Source organism: Eleginops maclovinus, chromosome 20 (assembly GCF_036324505.1).
Source record: "Eleginops maclovinus isolate JMC-PN-2008 ecotype Puerto Natales chromosome 20, JC_Emac_rtc_rv5, whole genome shotgun sequence".
Classification (NCBI taxonomy): Eukaryota; Metazoa; Chordata; class Actinopteri; order Perciformes; family Eleginopidae; genus Eleginops; species Eleginops maclovinus.
Window position 1 is genome coordinate 3,490,872 of NC_086368.1, and position 15,334 is coordinate 3,506,205.

The window sequence follows — 15,334 nt, forward strand, 5'->3', positions numbered from 1 at the left end:
TAGCTTTCGCCTTCAGTTTCTAATAGTTTTTTTCATGGGTATAATGTCATGTAATCTCATTTAATCATAATTGTAGCTTTCCAATGTCTGAAGCCTTAGCTCGACGCTCGTAACAATTTCCCTCGTCGTAATCCACATAAAAAAATCCACAGAACAACTCGGCAAATTCAACCGTTTACTTCGATTCAAGAAAAATAAGCACAGAAAAGAATGTCATTTTACAAAGTTATAAAGTTATTCCAAAGATCGAGAGAGAGTGAGAGAGGTCAAAAAACTGTGTGGCTCCACTCTTGCATTTCCTGACTGACCCCAGACTAACCCCGGAAACTTCTCCCATGAGTGTATCAAAAATAAATTAAAAGGCACACAGTTACCAAGATGCCACAATCACAGTACATATTTCCAAATATTACAGAAGTAATATAAATGAGGTGTTATGCATGTGAATTATCCACACACGTTTGTAACATGAATAAGTAGTTAACTTAACACATTACTGTAAATATGAACTGTAACAACTAAAACCTGTAAATATTGTAAATATTCCTTCTTATTCCTTCTAACTCAATGACACATTTATTCATTACTGTCATTTTGAATATGAACTGAAATATTGAAGTCAAAACATCAACAAACTGCATTTAGGCTCCTACAATAATCATGTCTTATATTGGTAAACTGATAAACAAGGCACTACATTTTAAGTTCTACATATTAATAATGAATGGACTTGCTTTGCTTTATGTTAGCATCACTAACTGGTACAGGTAAAACATGCAAAAAAGTAGTAAGTAGGCTGCTTTAAATGTGTTATCCCTTTTTTATTAAATGTTCATATGTTTTAAATCCCATGTTAAGGCTATAAACAGAGGTCGGAGAAATACTCAGATCTTGTACTTGAGTAAAAGTAGAAGTACCAGAGTGTAGGCATACTCTGTAACAAGTAAAAGTCCTACATTAAAAATGTTACTGAAGTAAAAGTAGAAAGTATTAGCATCAAAATGTACTTAACAAATTAAAGTCATTGTGCAGATTGGTCCATTTCAAAAATATATGTACGCTGTTGCCAATATTTATGTTTAGTTGGACCAATTAAGGAATTCTGTTTCCATTTGGTACGGTCAGCCTCATGATTTTGATCTTTCTGTAAAGATAAACGTTGACACATCCTGCTCCGCCTTGTGTTCTGTTTAGAACTCCACAACGGAGGCCAGTGTGCTGGATGAGAACACAGCAGAGGGCTGGGAGAGCAGGATCCGCCAGTGGACGGACCAGTATGAGGAGGCTCTGATCAACCAGTACAGCGCTGACGTCCAGACGCTGCTCGAGCTGCACCGCGCTGCCAGCAACACCGTCTCTAAGGTGGAGAGCGACAGCGCCACCCCCCCCTGCACTGCACAGATCCATGCCTCAGGCGACGCAATGGACACCATCAACCGCACCGAGCTGGCCTGCAACAACACCGTGCTGGGCTCACAGATGCAGGTCCGCCCCCGCCCAAATAATATATTGCATATATTCAAAATTAATGTCCCAGTGCATGCATGTGAATCAGCCTTCCCCTTACTGAAGACGCTACATCACTGGCCAGCATTAACAAAGTACCATAATAGAGTGGTGCAATGATGAACACGTACTTTTGTAGGCTGATGCAAAAGTTAGCATTGCTAAAGCTCTTTTGACCTAAAGCAATTCCATTGCCTAAAGCTTCCCATTGGATTTAGGGAAATGGCCGAGAGTAAGATCTGTGGCATGTTTCAGATACTTAAGATCTCCACTTAATTGCGTGGCTTATGTTTGGATTATGGCTTATGTTCGCATTACGATGTTTGAGTAGTATCTTGTTAGCAACTGGCTTTTTAATGACACATAGAAGCTTTAAAAAAAGTGAAAAGTTCCAATGATTGGGTTAACCACAGACCTTATTGCAAGGGTTTAAACTAAAGAAACGTTGAATTCAAGTTTTAAAATGCAGACTCTAACATTATTTTAGGTAGTCTTATTACATCTTGGTTATTTAGTGTACAGGCATGCTCTGCCTGCATGGATATAACCAGAGACATGTGTGTATTGATGCCTTATATGATAACATAAATGTCTAGTTGCAAATAACTGTTTTGTGGTTTCTGTTTGTAGCTCCAGTTGGGGCGGGTAACTCGGGTGCAGAAACACAGGAAGATCCTCCGCGCAGCCAAGCACCTGGAACCAGACACACTCATCATTGAGTATCGGGGGAAAGTCATGCTCAAACAGCAGTTTGAAGTCAACGGGCAATTCTTCAGAAAGTAAGAGATCATTGGATTGCTGTCACTCTTCTGCAACCCTTTATACATGCAGTGTTTGGGTCCACAGATGTACACAAAGACTCCACTGTTGTTATTTCCATGCTGATTAATCCATTGTCACCATGTTTTTCCAGACCATACCCGTTTGTGCTCTTCTACTCAAAGTTTGATGGTGCTGAGATGTGCGTTGATGCAAGGACCTTTGGGAATGACGCCCGCTTCATCAGGAGGTCCTGCACACCCAACGCTGAGGTCAGCCAACAAGCTTCTTAAGAACCTCAAATCCTGCCACTGCTGTTTCCTTCCTCTGTGGCTTTCTGTTTCATTAGGTTGTTTTCTTTGACTCTTTCTAACTGATGCATCTGTTCCCTTCTCCAGGTCCGGCATATGATTGCTGACGGCATGATCCATCTGTGTATCTACGCTGTCAGTCACATCACAAAGGACGCTGAGGTCACCATTGAATTTGACTACGACTTTAACAGCTGGTCAGTACTGCTCCTCAACCCATATCTCCCTCCTTACAGGCCTTTGAAACATCCCTGCAATAACAACACTGACATTAAGTATTAGTGGTCACAACATCATAATAAAAACAACAACACCTGCTGAATCAGCAGCAAAGCGGGGTGTAACTGGCTGCTTCAGAACACAGTGTTGTTCTTTAATGCATCTTCTCTCTCTCCTAACAAACCACAGTAATTACAAAGTGGACTGTGCCTGCCATAAGGGCAACCAGAACTGCCCGGTGCAGAAGCACAACATGAGCCCTAGGGAGAGCTTGCTCAGCAGCCCTTCCCTGCCACCCCCCTCCCCTCTGGTTGGAGCTGAGACCCGACGGAGGAAAGCCCGGAGGAGAGCGACGGAGAGCTGCGTCTCTGGTGACAGCAACCAGAACCTTGACCAGCCCCAGGAGGCCAAAGACCTGCAGGTCACCAGCGACACAGAGGTGGGCACAAAGATAGATTAAAGTCGTTTCAAAGGGACAACGTTTTCTAAAAAGTGGAAACATTGCTAATTGTCTGGGTAAAATTTGCTCATGTGCTGCCTGTCTCATATCAGGAGCGACTGCAGGCTGAGCTGAAGGCCGAGGAGGGAGAGGTGGATGAAAATTGGGTCGTCTCCAATAAAAGAGTATGACATTTTAACTATTATCTAATACTGCTGTTATTCTAATGTAGCAGACACCGTCTAGATGTTTATTTATCTGTGGCAATATATACCAGTTATAGTAAAGATGCGTGTAAGTCATTCTCTGACACCGTCTGTGTCTGTCCATGTAGATGTGTAGCAGTGTGGAGAGGAGGCGTAAGAGAGTGGGAGGAGCAGAGGTGAAGGAGGAGGGTGGGGAAAGTGAAGACGGGGCAGGAAACCCTGCTGGGAACACTCCTATCCCCCCCACCACTGGAGTGGGGGTCAGCACACGGCGCACCTCCTATGTCATGGTCAGTGACCATCTGTGTGATAATGGTTCATTGATTTTTTTCGTGTTGATTTCATTTTATTTATTCAATTTAATCCTTCTCTATCAGGAAGTGCCACCTATAGAGGAGAAGACCTCATCTCCCACCCTGCCCGCTCCCCCCGCCCCACCTAAACCCGCACGACCCAACAAGCCTCGGCCCAAAAGTCGTATCTCTCGCTACCGGTCCAGTTCCTCCCAGCGTGCCCGGCGGCAGCGCCAAGCTAACGCCCAGCTAGCAGCCGCTGCTGCTGCGGCCGCAGCCATGGCAGCGATGCCATCGTCAGCTGATCAAGGAGCCTCTCTGGACGATGAGGCGTCTCAGGGCCCATACGGTGCTGAACATGGCCACGGAGAGAGCGGGCTCCATCTTCTCGATGGAGACAGTCTGAACTGCATCAACAGAGGCAATCTGCGCTACCCCAAGACCAAGAAGGTGAGAGGATCTGAGACTGAGGACATTTTTTATTGGATTTAGGCTATTTTCTATGGTCAAGTCAGGATTCCTTCCATCATATTTAATATTTTGAGTATTCTTTATATATATATTTTTAGTATTCTAGCTCGGAAAAATTTAAGAGACCATTTCAGCATTATAAGTTTCTCTTGTTTTATTATTCACAGGCATGTCTTTGAGTTAAATGTATTTTTTATTGTATTCTATAAACTACTGACAATTTTTCTCTGTGTTGAAATTAAACAGACACTGGAATAGCTGCCATACATGTAGAGATAAAGAATTTAGAAACATTTGGAGTGGTCTCTTAATTTTTTTCCAGAGCTTTATATACCCCAATAAAATAAGCACATGATGTACTGCATGATGAAACTAAAAACAAATCGGTTTTATTTAAACAGCTGTGTATGGTGTATAAATATATAAATAGATAGATATAACGGTATGAATATAAATGTAACGGTAGCTCATTAATGTTCCTGTCTGCTCTCAGTACCTGGTGACTGAGTGGTTGAATGATAAGGTCCCCGGAGCAGAGAAGCTCCACCAAGATGTGCCTGTAGAGCGCCCGCTCCGGATTACCACTGACCCCACGGTGCTGGCCACCACCCTCAACATGCTGCCCGGCCTCTCTCACTCGTCGCTCATCTGCACCGCCCCAAGACACTACGTCCGCTTCGGCTCCCCCTTCAACCCCGAGAGGCGCCGACCCCGCCCGCTCCAAATGGACGGCACTTATGGCTGCTACAAGAAGGTCAGAGATACAGCAAGCATTTTTTTTATAAAACTCAAGACTTTAGGCAATAGGTTTAGTGTGCTGAAGATTTTGAATGTGTTGTAAACGGATGTTTGAGTTTTTAAACATGACGGTGCTGTTGTGTTGCTGCAGAGGTGGATAAAGCAGGTGGAGGATGAGAGCTGTTCAGCCAGTGTGGAGGACGGTACTGAGTCCACCTCCTCCCAGCAAAGCACCAGTAGCAGATCCACCCCCAACCCCCTGTCCGGCGGTATGTACACCCCCCCCCATCTGATTACTCATTTACTTATGTCAATGAACTATAGGTCCTAACTGAGAGGGAACTGGGTGCTACTACTTCCTAAAATACAACATATTATCGGGTGCAGTGCAGATAAAGGATTGTATATTTTGCTGTATCCCATCACAGTTTATTATTCTCCTGTTCCTGTAAGCCTAATTTGTTTTCAATTCTCCTGTTTTCAAATCACAGATGTCAATGCACCGTTTAAGAAGCGCCGCTCCAAGTTCATTGCAGAGAGGACACCAGCCCCCTCGGACCACCTGCTCCGCCCGCTGTCCCCCATCACACCCCCGCTCCCAGAGGACTCCCTCCATTCGCAGCTCCTCACCCCCTGTGGCTCCCTGCTCCCTAACGGCCTGGTCTTCTCCCCCATGCCCTCCCTGCCCGCCAGCCGCTGCAACACACCGCTGCAGTTTGAAGTAAGATCAGCCACGGTTAAAGTCACGCGCTGATGGAATTGTCCTGGTCAGTCCACTTTAGTCCCTGTGGTAATCCCAGGGTTTGGCCTTTTAGTTTTTGGCTGAGCACCATGACCACTACAGATGGCCTTTTGGTTTTGGTAATATGACAGGCTTTTTCTACCCAACAAGCCTATAGCAACATTATAGTAAATAATGACTATTTAAATATAAAGTAAACGTGCATCTAAAAGTAGGGTCACTGATTCAACATCCCATAAGAGTACATTCAATGTTTGTAACTATTCAAAACATTCTTGGAAAACATTGTTAATCATTGCAGATAAACCACTGTGAGCCGAATAACAGTTAATGTTTGCCCTTACAAATAAGAGATTAGTACACCATGGTAAAAAAACAAGTAGAAGTGTATGTATATATATATATATATTTTTAAATATTAAAGTTACTATTATTATGCTTTTCTTTTCTTTGACCTAATTTATTTATTTATACTTTCTCTTATTTTATTGCATGTGTGGAGAATGTGTTCTGTGTTCGGGATAAGGTGGGGAGAAAGCGGGTACATATTGGTGAAAATTCAATAAATATATTCAAACATTTTTTTAAATATATATTAAAGTAGCTGGTACTGTTGGCAGATTGTAAACATTTTTTTAAAGAAGGGTAAATTGCACTAGGATATATTGCACAAAGTTGTACATGTACAGGCAGTGTTATTGCACATTATGAATATTTATTATTTATGTTGTGCATTTTTAATAACTTGTGATTTTCTCTCTAGAACATATCCTCCCCTGAGGCCTCTCCTGTTCACCGGCCGGAGTCCATCTCTCCTGAGGTACGCTCTAATCTCTCTGCCGCTAACTCCTAGCTGCTGATGCTAGCGGCTAAATGATACTTCCTGCTGCTGGTTTCTCAGCTGTGTCTAATCACTGTGTCCTCTCTCTCTCTCCTACACCTCTTTGTTCTCCTCCTGCTGCCGTTTCTACAGACAGACTTTGACCTCTCTCGGCCTCAGTTCCCCGACCTGTCCCTCCACTCCAGCCTGGAGAGCCCTGTGGCTGGGACCTCCGATGACTTTTCCCTTCCTGGAGGCCCTTCAGATTCACAGGGCCAATCATCTGTAGGGGCCTCTTCCCTGAATCCTGCATCCTGTCCCTCAGACCTTACCTCACAACAAAACAGGGAGCAGGCTTTCAGGACAGAGTTCAACCTCATATACACCTGCTCGCCCCTCAACGCAAACCTGGGGAACCCTGTGGTCCCTGAGCGCCACCTCTCCCAGTCAGAGGGAGGCTTTTCCCCAGCAGAGTCCTTCCACAGCTCCATAAGCGGCCAGGGGCTGCTGGGAGACGCAGGCCCCGGCTCCATGTCCCCCTACGGCGAGCCTCATTACGGGGGGGGCTACCCGGACAGTGGCACGCCTCCTCACACCAGCAACCCACCACAAAAGAAGAAGGCAAGTTCTCCACACGTTAATAAGAATGTGACAAATGTTTTCCAGGCAGGTAGCCTCTCAGCGTTCCATCTGTTGTTCTGCAGCACGAGTGACTGTGTGCAAACTGAAGAGCCAATCATGATGTGCTTCCTGCTCTGTGTTTGCTTGTTGACTCTGTCTTATATATATATCGATTGGTCCTTATCCCAGGCGGTCAACTCCAATAAGCAACAGGCAATAAAAAATATTTAACCATTTTATGTTTATATCTGAAATGATTTCAACTCTGTAGCTTCGACCCTACCTCCCTCTTCCCTCCCCCTCCTCTCCCTCAGTTCCCTTCCTCCCCCACGCTGCTCCTTGATACTTTTGCCAAGTCTCTCTTCCACTTTTCTTCCAAGGCAGAGGGCCAACCAGCATACCATTAGTCTGCTGACAGGGAAGCCAGATTACCAGGCTATAGCTGTAAGAAGTGAATACAAGCCAGTACAAAATATGGTGAATATTCTCCCTCCCACTACATCTTTAGAAGTGTGCATGTAAATATTGTTTCTTTGCATCTGCATACAGCACCCACCCCATGCCCCTCCCCTCTCTCAAACCTACATTGAATTATGAAAATATTTTAGCAGCAGTCATTATGCCATTTCAGTTCAGTCCATCGAAGCGTGTTCAGGTTCATCCATCGCCTCGAACACGAGAGGCCGATGGATCATGAGTCGTCATCATGGTGTTGAGACGTCTGCTCCATCTCATCCATGGCCCTGTCCAAACCGACGCTCCATCCACCTCTGCTACAACTACACTTACACTTGTTTACAGCAAAAACACATGCAGTCACACGATGTCCTTGCTCAAATGTAACATTACACACACACTCCTGTAACTGAGGACTCAAACCAATGGTTGCCTGCATGTTGGCTTATACTCATCAAAGTTTACAATATTTAAATAAAAACTATGGTTTATTGCAATTTGAATTCCAGCCCAGCTATAATAACATGGTACATCCCTCAGTAAATGCTGAGCCACATGGCAGATAATTGGATCAGACATGTGGAAAACAATCAATTACATTTATAATTCAAACTATATTTGGCTAAAGCTAAAAGTAAGTGCACCTCAAATGTAGCTAAAAGCCCCCCATTGCCCAGGAAAACGAACCAGGCTCAGCAGGTCAACATTAAAACAGACCATATGTCGTTATCTGTGAGGGGCAGTTTGGATTATTCCTTACCATTTTTATGTTTTTTTCCTCTTCAAAATAAGTCTGAATAACTTGTTTGTCAATTACTAACAACTGGAATTGTAAACACTGGTTCTATTGTATGGTCCTGTAACAGGCAATTCATCGGAGACCTTTTTGGTTTGATTGACATGGGCGGACATATGCAGTCTAAAATCATATCTGGGGCGTGTAAAAGCTGCCTAAAAATCCATACCAGGTCCCCTCCAATAGGGTGTCCACTGAAGACCTCAGTGATAGTTGGTGCTGTCATACCCTGACATTACACACTGCAGGCCCCTGTGTGTGTGTGTGTAATATTACACACATTCAGAAAGATCCATCCATGTCAGTATGTGAGGCGATCATCGCATCCCCCTGCCTCTTCACACCCTCCCTCTATTCCAATGTGTCATGATGACATTACGCTAGGATGACTGCGCTCTCTGTGTGTGTGTGTGTGTGTGTGTGTGTGTGTGTGTGTGTGTGTGTGTGTGTGTGTGTGTGTGTGTGTGTGTGTGTGTGTGTGTGTGTGTGTGTGTGTGTGTGTGTGTGTGTGTGTGTGTGTGTGTGTGTGTGTGTGTGTGTGTGTGTGTGTGTGTGTGTGTGTGTGTGTGTGTGTGTGTGTGTGTGTGTGTGTGTGTGTGTGTGTGTGTACACCCGCAACCTTCCTGTGGACATTGAAATGAGTGTGTGTAGTTGTTTCAGCGTGTTGCATCATGGCGTGGTGCATTACAGTGGCCTGCTGTTGCGTCAAAGCTGTATGTTACTAACATTCAGAACACACACAGTGACCTGCGTGGGTGTGGGTGTGTGCGACAGAAACAGAGATGCACACAGTGTCATTGCCATGGTGATCTCGCTGTGTGTTTTTCCTCTCATTGTGTAGTTAGGCAGCAGGTGAGTGCTCTGGTGTGGTGCATGCAGTGTGCCCATCATCAGTCCCATGAGGTGTTTCAGTATCGGTGTGTGTGTGTGACTGCAGCTGTGTGTTAAACCTGCACAACACACTCCTTCATCAACCCCCCCCCCCTCCCTCTGCTGCCCCAGGTGTCTCTGCTGGAGTACCGTAAGAGGAAGCAGGGCAGCGGCCGCGACTCGGATCCCACCGGCAGCAGCTCGTCTCTGGGCGGGACTCCCACACGCCCCAGCCTCCATTACAGCCAGGACTCCCATCATCAGCACATGCAGCCCCCCCCAGCATCCCCACACAGCTCCTTCTCAGCACACACCTCCTCCGCCCCACAGATGGAGGAGCTCAGTTCTTCAGACCAGCAGGGCCCCCCCCGACACCGGGACAACAACAACCAGTGGTGAGGACAACCCCCTCAAACAGGTTTTACTCATCAGTTTCAGGCGGAGTGCCCAATATTTACACTCTTATTTTCCAGGGAAAATACAAACGGATCAGATTAATGGAAACAATATACATTTTCAACTAGTGCTGTTTATTTATTTATGTAAACTATTTCACTGCTGCATTAAGACATAAGTTAAATGAGGTCAGGTTATTCCATTTTTTTATTTAACAAGTTACTTTTTATTTGCTCAATAAGCATAAATTCAGTTGACAGTTCAGCCTGAAGTGGATCATGACTCAAGTCTAGCCAGAATCGCGTCAGGTGACTCTTTGAATTTCAGCCTGAAGGAAACGGTTTATTACAGCGTGGCCAGATGGCTGATACACACATTAGCAGTCAGAGGACTAGACAGGCTGAAACAAGAGCCAGATACATTATTTACACTATTGTATTTTGGTAAAGCTAAAAGTGATCACTTCTCAGCCCTTCATTGCCCAGGAAATGTAATGTTACCAGCACAGCAGGGTGACATTTAAAATGTCTGGATTATACTTTTACCATTCGCTTTGTTTTCTGTGTCAAAATAAGTTTGAATCACTTAGTTGTTTGTCATCTAACTCTGGACAATGATCTCTCAGTTTGTAGTGTGTGATGGGGGTCAGGGTTTGCTCCGGATCACAGCTGGCAGCTAAATGTTGGCTTTGTTTTGTTTCCAGGATGGTGCCCACTGATGTTGAGCGTCTGAGGGAGGGTCAGGGCGTTCTGGAGCGAGTGCTGCGCAGCATCAAGATGGAGCGCGGCTACAAGAGGAGTGACGGCTCCTCAGAAAAGGAATCTGGTACGATTAAAAACTCACCTCACAAAACCACAACTATGATCAAATAAATACAAAAAATTAAAATAACTCTAGGTGTTGAGTTGATTCTCCTTTCTGTGTTTTCAGATGCAGATCGATATGAGGTGGGGGGAGCGTCTCCTATGAAGAGCCCCCACAGAAACAGCCCCTCTGTATACTCTCAGCAGGTACAAACATTCAATCAGTGGTGCAAGCATCCACACAACGAGATGATAATGCAGGATGTGTGTGTTCAACACACACTCAATACACAGTTATTGTCAATGAGATAGTGGTCAATGCTGCAATTAAATCTAAATAGGGAATTAATAATCATTTTCTGATCCGTCTATTTTCATTAATGTGTGTGTGTGTGTGTGTGTGTGTGTGTGTGTGTAGTCCTCAGAAAGCTTGCGTCAGACGGACAGCCCCTCCTTCCTCCAGCAGACCTCCAATTTTCCATTCCGGGGTTCTTACAGTCCGTCATCAGGCCAGAACTTCTACTCCCGCCTCTCCTCCTCTCACCCTCCAGCGTCCCAGGACCACCCTCCCTCCTCCTTTCACACCCCCACCCCCACGTCCTCCTCAGACTGCAGGCTTCCAGCTCTGAACCAGCAGAGCGGCAGCAGCAGCGTGGACGGAGGCTACAGCAGCGCTCACTTAAAGGCGAGCCTTTTGAACAGCAGCGGCCCGGCGGAGACCCCCACCCCGGGCCCCAGGGCCCACGGGCAGACTAAGATAGACTCGGGCGCCCAGTCCTCCAGGGGGGGGCAGGTGTCTCGCACCCTTAAGGCGGGCAGCCCAGGCCAGGCGGCGCTGCAGGCCAGCTCCAGGCTGCTGTCGGCCCCCGGACCCTCACACTACCCACAGCGGGGGACGAGCCTCGGTCAGTTCCAGCACTCCCCCCTTCAGGGGCCCGGAGTTAGGACACAGTCAGGAAGCTTTTAGGACCTTGTTCAAGTGTGTGTGTGTGTGTGTCTGTATATGTGTGAGTGTGTGTGGGTGAGTGTGTATGAAGCTGCGTACCCCCCTGCCCCTGGAGCTACGGTGAGATGGGGCTCTGGGAGTTTAGGGGGGGAAATGTACAGACCTAAGAGGAGCAAGGACTTCTTTACGGATTCCTCCTTTTATTATTTTCTGTCTTTTCTTTCTTTATTTTCCGAAGAAAACAAACGACCACATTCTGCACAAAGCTAGTCACTGACTTTGGACTTCACTAGGAATCGGTGGGAAGCGGTTTAGAAAAAAACAGAAATCACATGTAACTTGAAATTGTCCCCAGTGTTCCTCATGTGCCGGACTGTGCAAACAGGCTCTCTAATGTCGGGAAGTTAAAACCTCCACACAAATGTCTGTACATAATAAGTTCTACAAAGTCGTACCTGTCGCCATGGTACCCAGGGTTGATAAGTGCTCAGATGCATAACTGAAAGCAAGAGTTGTTTATTTTAATTTTATTTCTTTCCTTATTTTTTGATTTGGCGAGTGGCCGAGTCTGTGCTGCAGTAAAGAGGTTTGGTTTGGAAAGGGGGGGGGGGGGACATGATGCAAGCAGAGAGGACATGTTATTCATCCGTTCTACAGATGCATTAGAGATGGGGGAGGAAAAGACTCCCTGGATAAGATCATTCCATATGATTGTTCTCTCAGCCTTTTTTCTCAAGGTTCTCCGTTGGTTCCAATGTTTTGTTTTGGTTCTCTTCTGTCCTCTCATCCCCACGGGACTGTTGAGGACTGCCGTAGACCTCTGAAATTGTACTTGAGACATAACGGTCTTATGATTCATGGTGCTGCATTCTTGTTTTTTCCAATAAATTTGAAATCCAGTTATGTTCCCCACATATGGCTGCATTCAACTTGTCATTGTATCGGTTAAATCTGATTTAATTTTCTCCAAATTCCCATTAATCATACATAGTGTTGGGATGCAGGAACACAATAGAATAATCAAACTTTATTTCTATAATAAAATGTTGGGTTGTTTTTATCCTGCAGATTTCTTTCAATTATATTTATATATATATGTATATATATATATATGTACACATACATATATATGTGTATATGTGTATATATATGTATGTATGTGTGTGTACACACATATACATATATATATGTATATGTGTGTATATATATATATATATATATACACACATATATATATATATACACACATATATATATATATATACACACATATATATATATACACACACATATATATATATACACACATATATATATATATATACATATATGTGTGTATATATATATATATATATATATATATATATACACACATATACATATATATATGTATATGTGTGTATATATATATATATATATATATACACACATATACATATATATATGTATATGTGTGTGTGTACACACACATATATATATGTATGTATATATATGTATATGTATGTGTGTATATATATGTGTATATATATATGTATGTATATATATATATGTATATATACATACATATATATACATACATATATACATACATACATATATATGGTGTACATATATATACATACATACATATATAGTGTGTGTGTACATATATATGTATCTATACATACATACATATATATGTGACACACACATATATATGTATGTGTGTGTGTGTGTGTTTTTCTGACCAATCCTTGCATTCCGTGTGACACCAGTGAAGGGATCTCTAAAGGGAGTGTTGGGATTGTTTAGGTAAAAAGCTGCTATGCTCTCCTGAGAGCTGCTTCCCTTTCATAGAATGCTGTATTTTAGTTTTTAACTTTTGTCCTCACAAACTGACCCGTAACAAAGAGGCGTTCCTCCTGGAGCCGTAGTGGGACCTCACTCTCCTCCCTCTGACAGTTATATTTTGATCAGAAGTTTAAAAACTGTGTTTTGAAGACTTCAAGGACCGAGGGCCTGTCCTAAGACTGCCCCCCACCCCCCCACCCAACACCACCACCACCACTACACCCACGGCCCCCTAACACAGATGGGTACTCATGTTTCATGAATGTTTGACGGATTGAAAAAAATTAAGTTGTGACCCAAAATCAACCAGCACCTTAAAAGAAAAAGCCTAAAAGACACAACGGGAAAATATGTATGACCATGTGTACTTGTATAGAAAGAAATGTGATATAGACTTGTATGGAGAAACTATAGTACACTGAATATATCGCATGATATTTCTTTTTAGGGTCCGAGTGATATGGTTGGAAGCTGATCATCGGGTCTGATCAAACAGCAGACTCTGCATTCTCTTTGTTTGTAAAGAACATCTGTTGCTTTTGTTTTATTTTTACACAGATCATAGTAGTAACTATTCAATTGTTCCCCTCCAAAAGGTTTAAGAAGCAAGAGATGTAACGCATTTTGATAATAAAATAATCATGATGGTAATGTATTTTGAAAACTACCATTGTGATGTGTCATTTGAGGGACTCACTTGTATGTTTTGCACGTCACAGCTGTCCAAGCAGGCAGGAAATGCTATTTCTAATTATTTTTTTAACATTCATATAGATATCTAACCCAAGTGCTTTTCACAGTGGGGGGAGGATGGATTATTAGCACACTGCAAAGCCTGTTTTCAGCCAGCAGGGGTCTCAGTGAGGCTTCTGATGTTTATGATAATGAAAGGAGATAACTGCTTTAAGGAAAAATGCAAAGACTAAAAGCACACTTCTTTACAAAGTATGGATGGAACTGTATGGCACTTAAGTCTCATGTGGAGCTTCTCTACATCCTTCAGATATCCTTTTAAATGCTAGGGGAGACACTAATTGGGGGAGTGCTCTCAGTTTGAAGGGAGGATCTCTGGTACACTGCTCCTGTAGAGGTGATTGTCCATGTGGCTTTAGATCATCTGGCAGATCTGGAAAAAAACACTAAGAAGATGTTACATATTGAAATAGCATGTGTCACCAAACCTCCATTAAAATAGTTAACATTCAGAACTGTAACAACATTTACAGCTTTTGAAGTCTTTCCTTTTATGAAAATAATTGTGGATTCTGATATTAGCTTTACTCAGAAATGAGAGGAGTTTGATGTCTGCAGGTGGAGGTTGGGGCAGCAGGTGTCTGTAAGAGCTACTGTTGGAGCAAAATACCAAACAGATCCCCCATTGTAGCATGCCTCATCCCCCTCTATTTCAACCCTGTTCCTGAAGTGCTGATTCTGTGACTGTAGCTTTAAATGAACTACCTGCTGCTGGCCACGCCCCTTTGGAGCTGCTGCTGGCCACGCCCCTTTGGAGCTGCTGTTGACTACGCCCCTTTGGAGCGTCATGATCTCTCCTCTGTGGAGAGTTTTCTACCGGGAGAAACTCAGCTAAACGCTGCCGTGATTAAACGCCATATGATGTTCCAAACCACATCCAGCATTATTTCTGAAACACTTCTCAGTGTTTACCACTAGAACAGAGACATTATATATACAACAACTCTAAGTCCCTCCTGCAGACATCCTGCTGAACACACACAGAGGTGCCGAGGAGGGGATTCAGCTCCCGACTGTATATGGGGGACGATAGGTTATTAGGTCAGGTGGGCGGGACGTTGCCAGGAGTTCAATGTAAGCCAGCCCACATTTCGGTTAAGATGTCATATCGGCAGCAAATCTGGATCAGCTCATTTGTACCCCTGTTTTTAGAGATGTGGGTAAGGAGGAAAAGAGAGAGGGTTGTATTTTCTGACACTTTTGAGTCTCCTTACACACCGGGGACACATATTTATGTATAAAAGACAGCAAAAAGTGCATTTTGCATAATAGGGGACCTTTAAAGTAAAAACAGTATTATCTACAGATTTGATCTTATTTTAGCATTATTACTTTGGTGGTGTCTGAGGCTTTGGTTCT

At 43.8% G+C, this 15,334-nt stretch overlaps 1 protein-coding gene across 3 annotated transcripts in view; it reads left to right on the forward strand.

Moving 5' to 3' along the window:
* Positions 1–12,306, forward strand: part of setd5 (SET domain containing 5) — a 29,116-nt gene extending 16,810 nt beyond the window's left edge. For 2 of the 3 annotated variants that reach the window (XM_063910387.1, XM_063910388.1), the window contains exons 8-25: positions 1,195–1,485; positions 2,137–2,285; positions 2,420–2,537; positions 2,664–2,773; positions 2,985–3,234; positions 3,348–3,419; positions 3,569–3,730; positions 3,818–4,183; positions 4,698–4,958; positions 5,094–5,211; positions 5,434–5,663; positions 6,448–6,504; positions 6,658–7,125; positions 7,510–7,602; positions 9,380–9,642; positions 10,347–10,468; positions 10,574–10,653; positions 10,865–12,306. In XM_063910387.1, coding sequence (XP_063766457.1) covers positions 1,195–1,485; positions 2,137–2,285; positions 2,420–2,537; positions 2,664–2,773; positions 2,985–3,234; positions 3,348–3,419; positions 3,569–3,730; positions 3,818–4,183; positions 4,698–4,958; positions 5,094–5,211; positions 5,434–5,663; positions 6,448–6,504; positions 6,658–7,125; positions 7,510–7,602; positions 9,380–9,642; positions 10,347–10,468; positions 10,574–10,653; positions 10,865–11,413 — 3,759 coding nt within the window. In that variant the 3' untranslated portion in view covers positions 11,414–12,306. The remainder of the gene's footprint in view (positions 1–1,194; positions 1,486–2,136; positions 2,286–2,419; positions 2,538–2,663; positions 2,774–2,984; positions 3,235–3,347; positions 3,420–3,568; positions 3,731–3,817; positions 4,184–4,697; positions 4,959–5,093; positions 5,212–5,433; positions 5,664–6,447; positions 6,505–6,657; positions 7,126–7,509; positions 7,603–9,379; positions 9,643–10,346; positions 10,469–10,573; positions 10,654–10,864) is intronic. The other variant, XM_063910389.1, reaches the window with a different exon arrangement.
* The last annotated feature ends 3,028 nt before the right edge of the window (positions 12,307–15,334 follow it).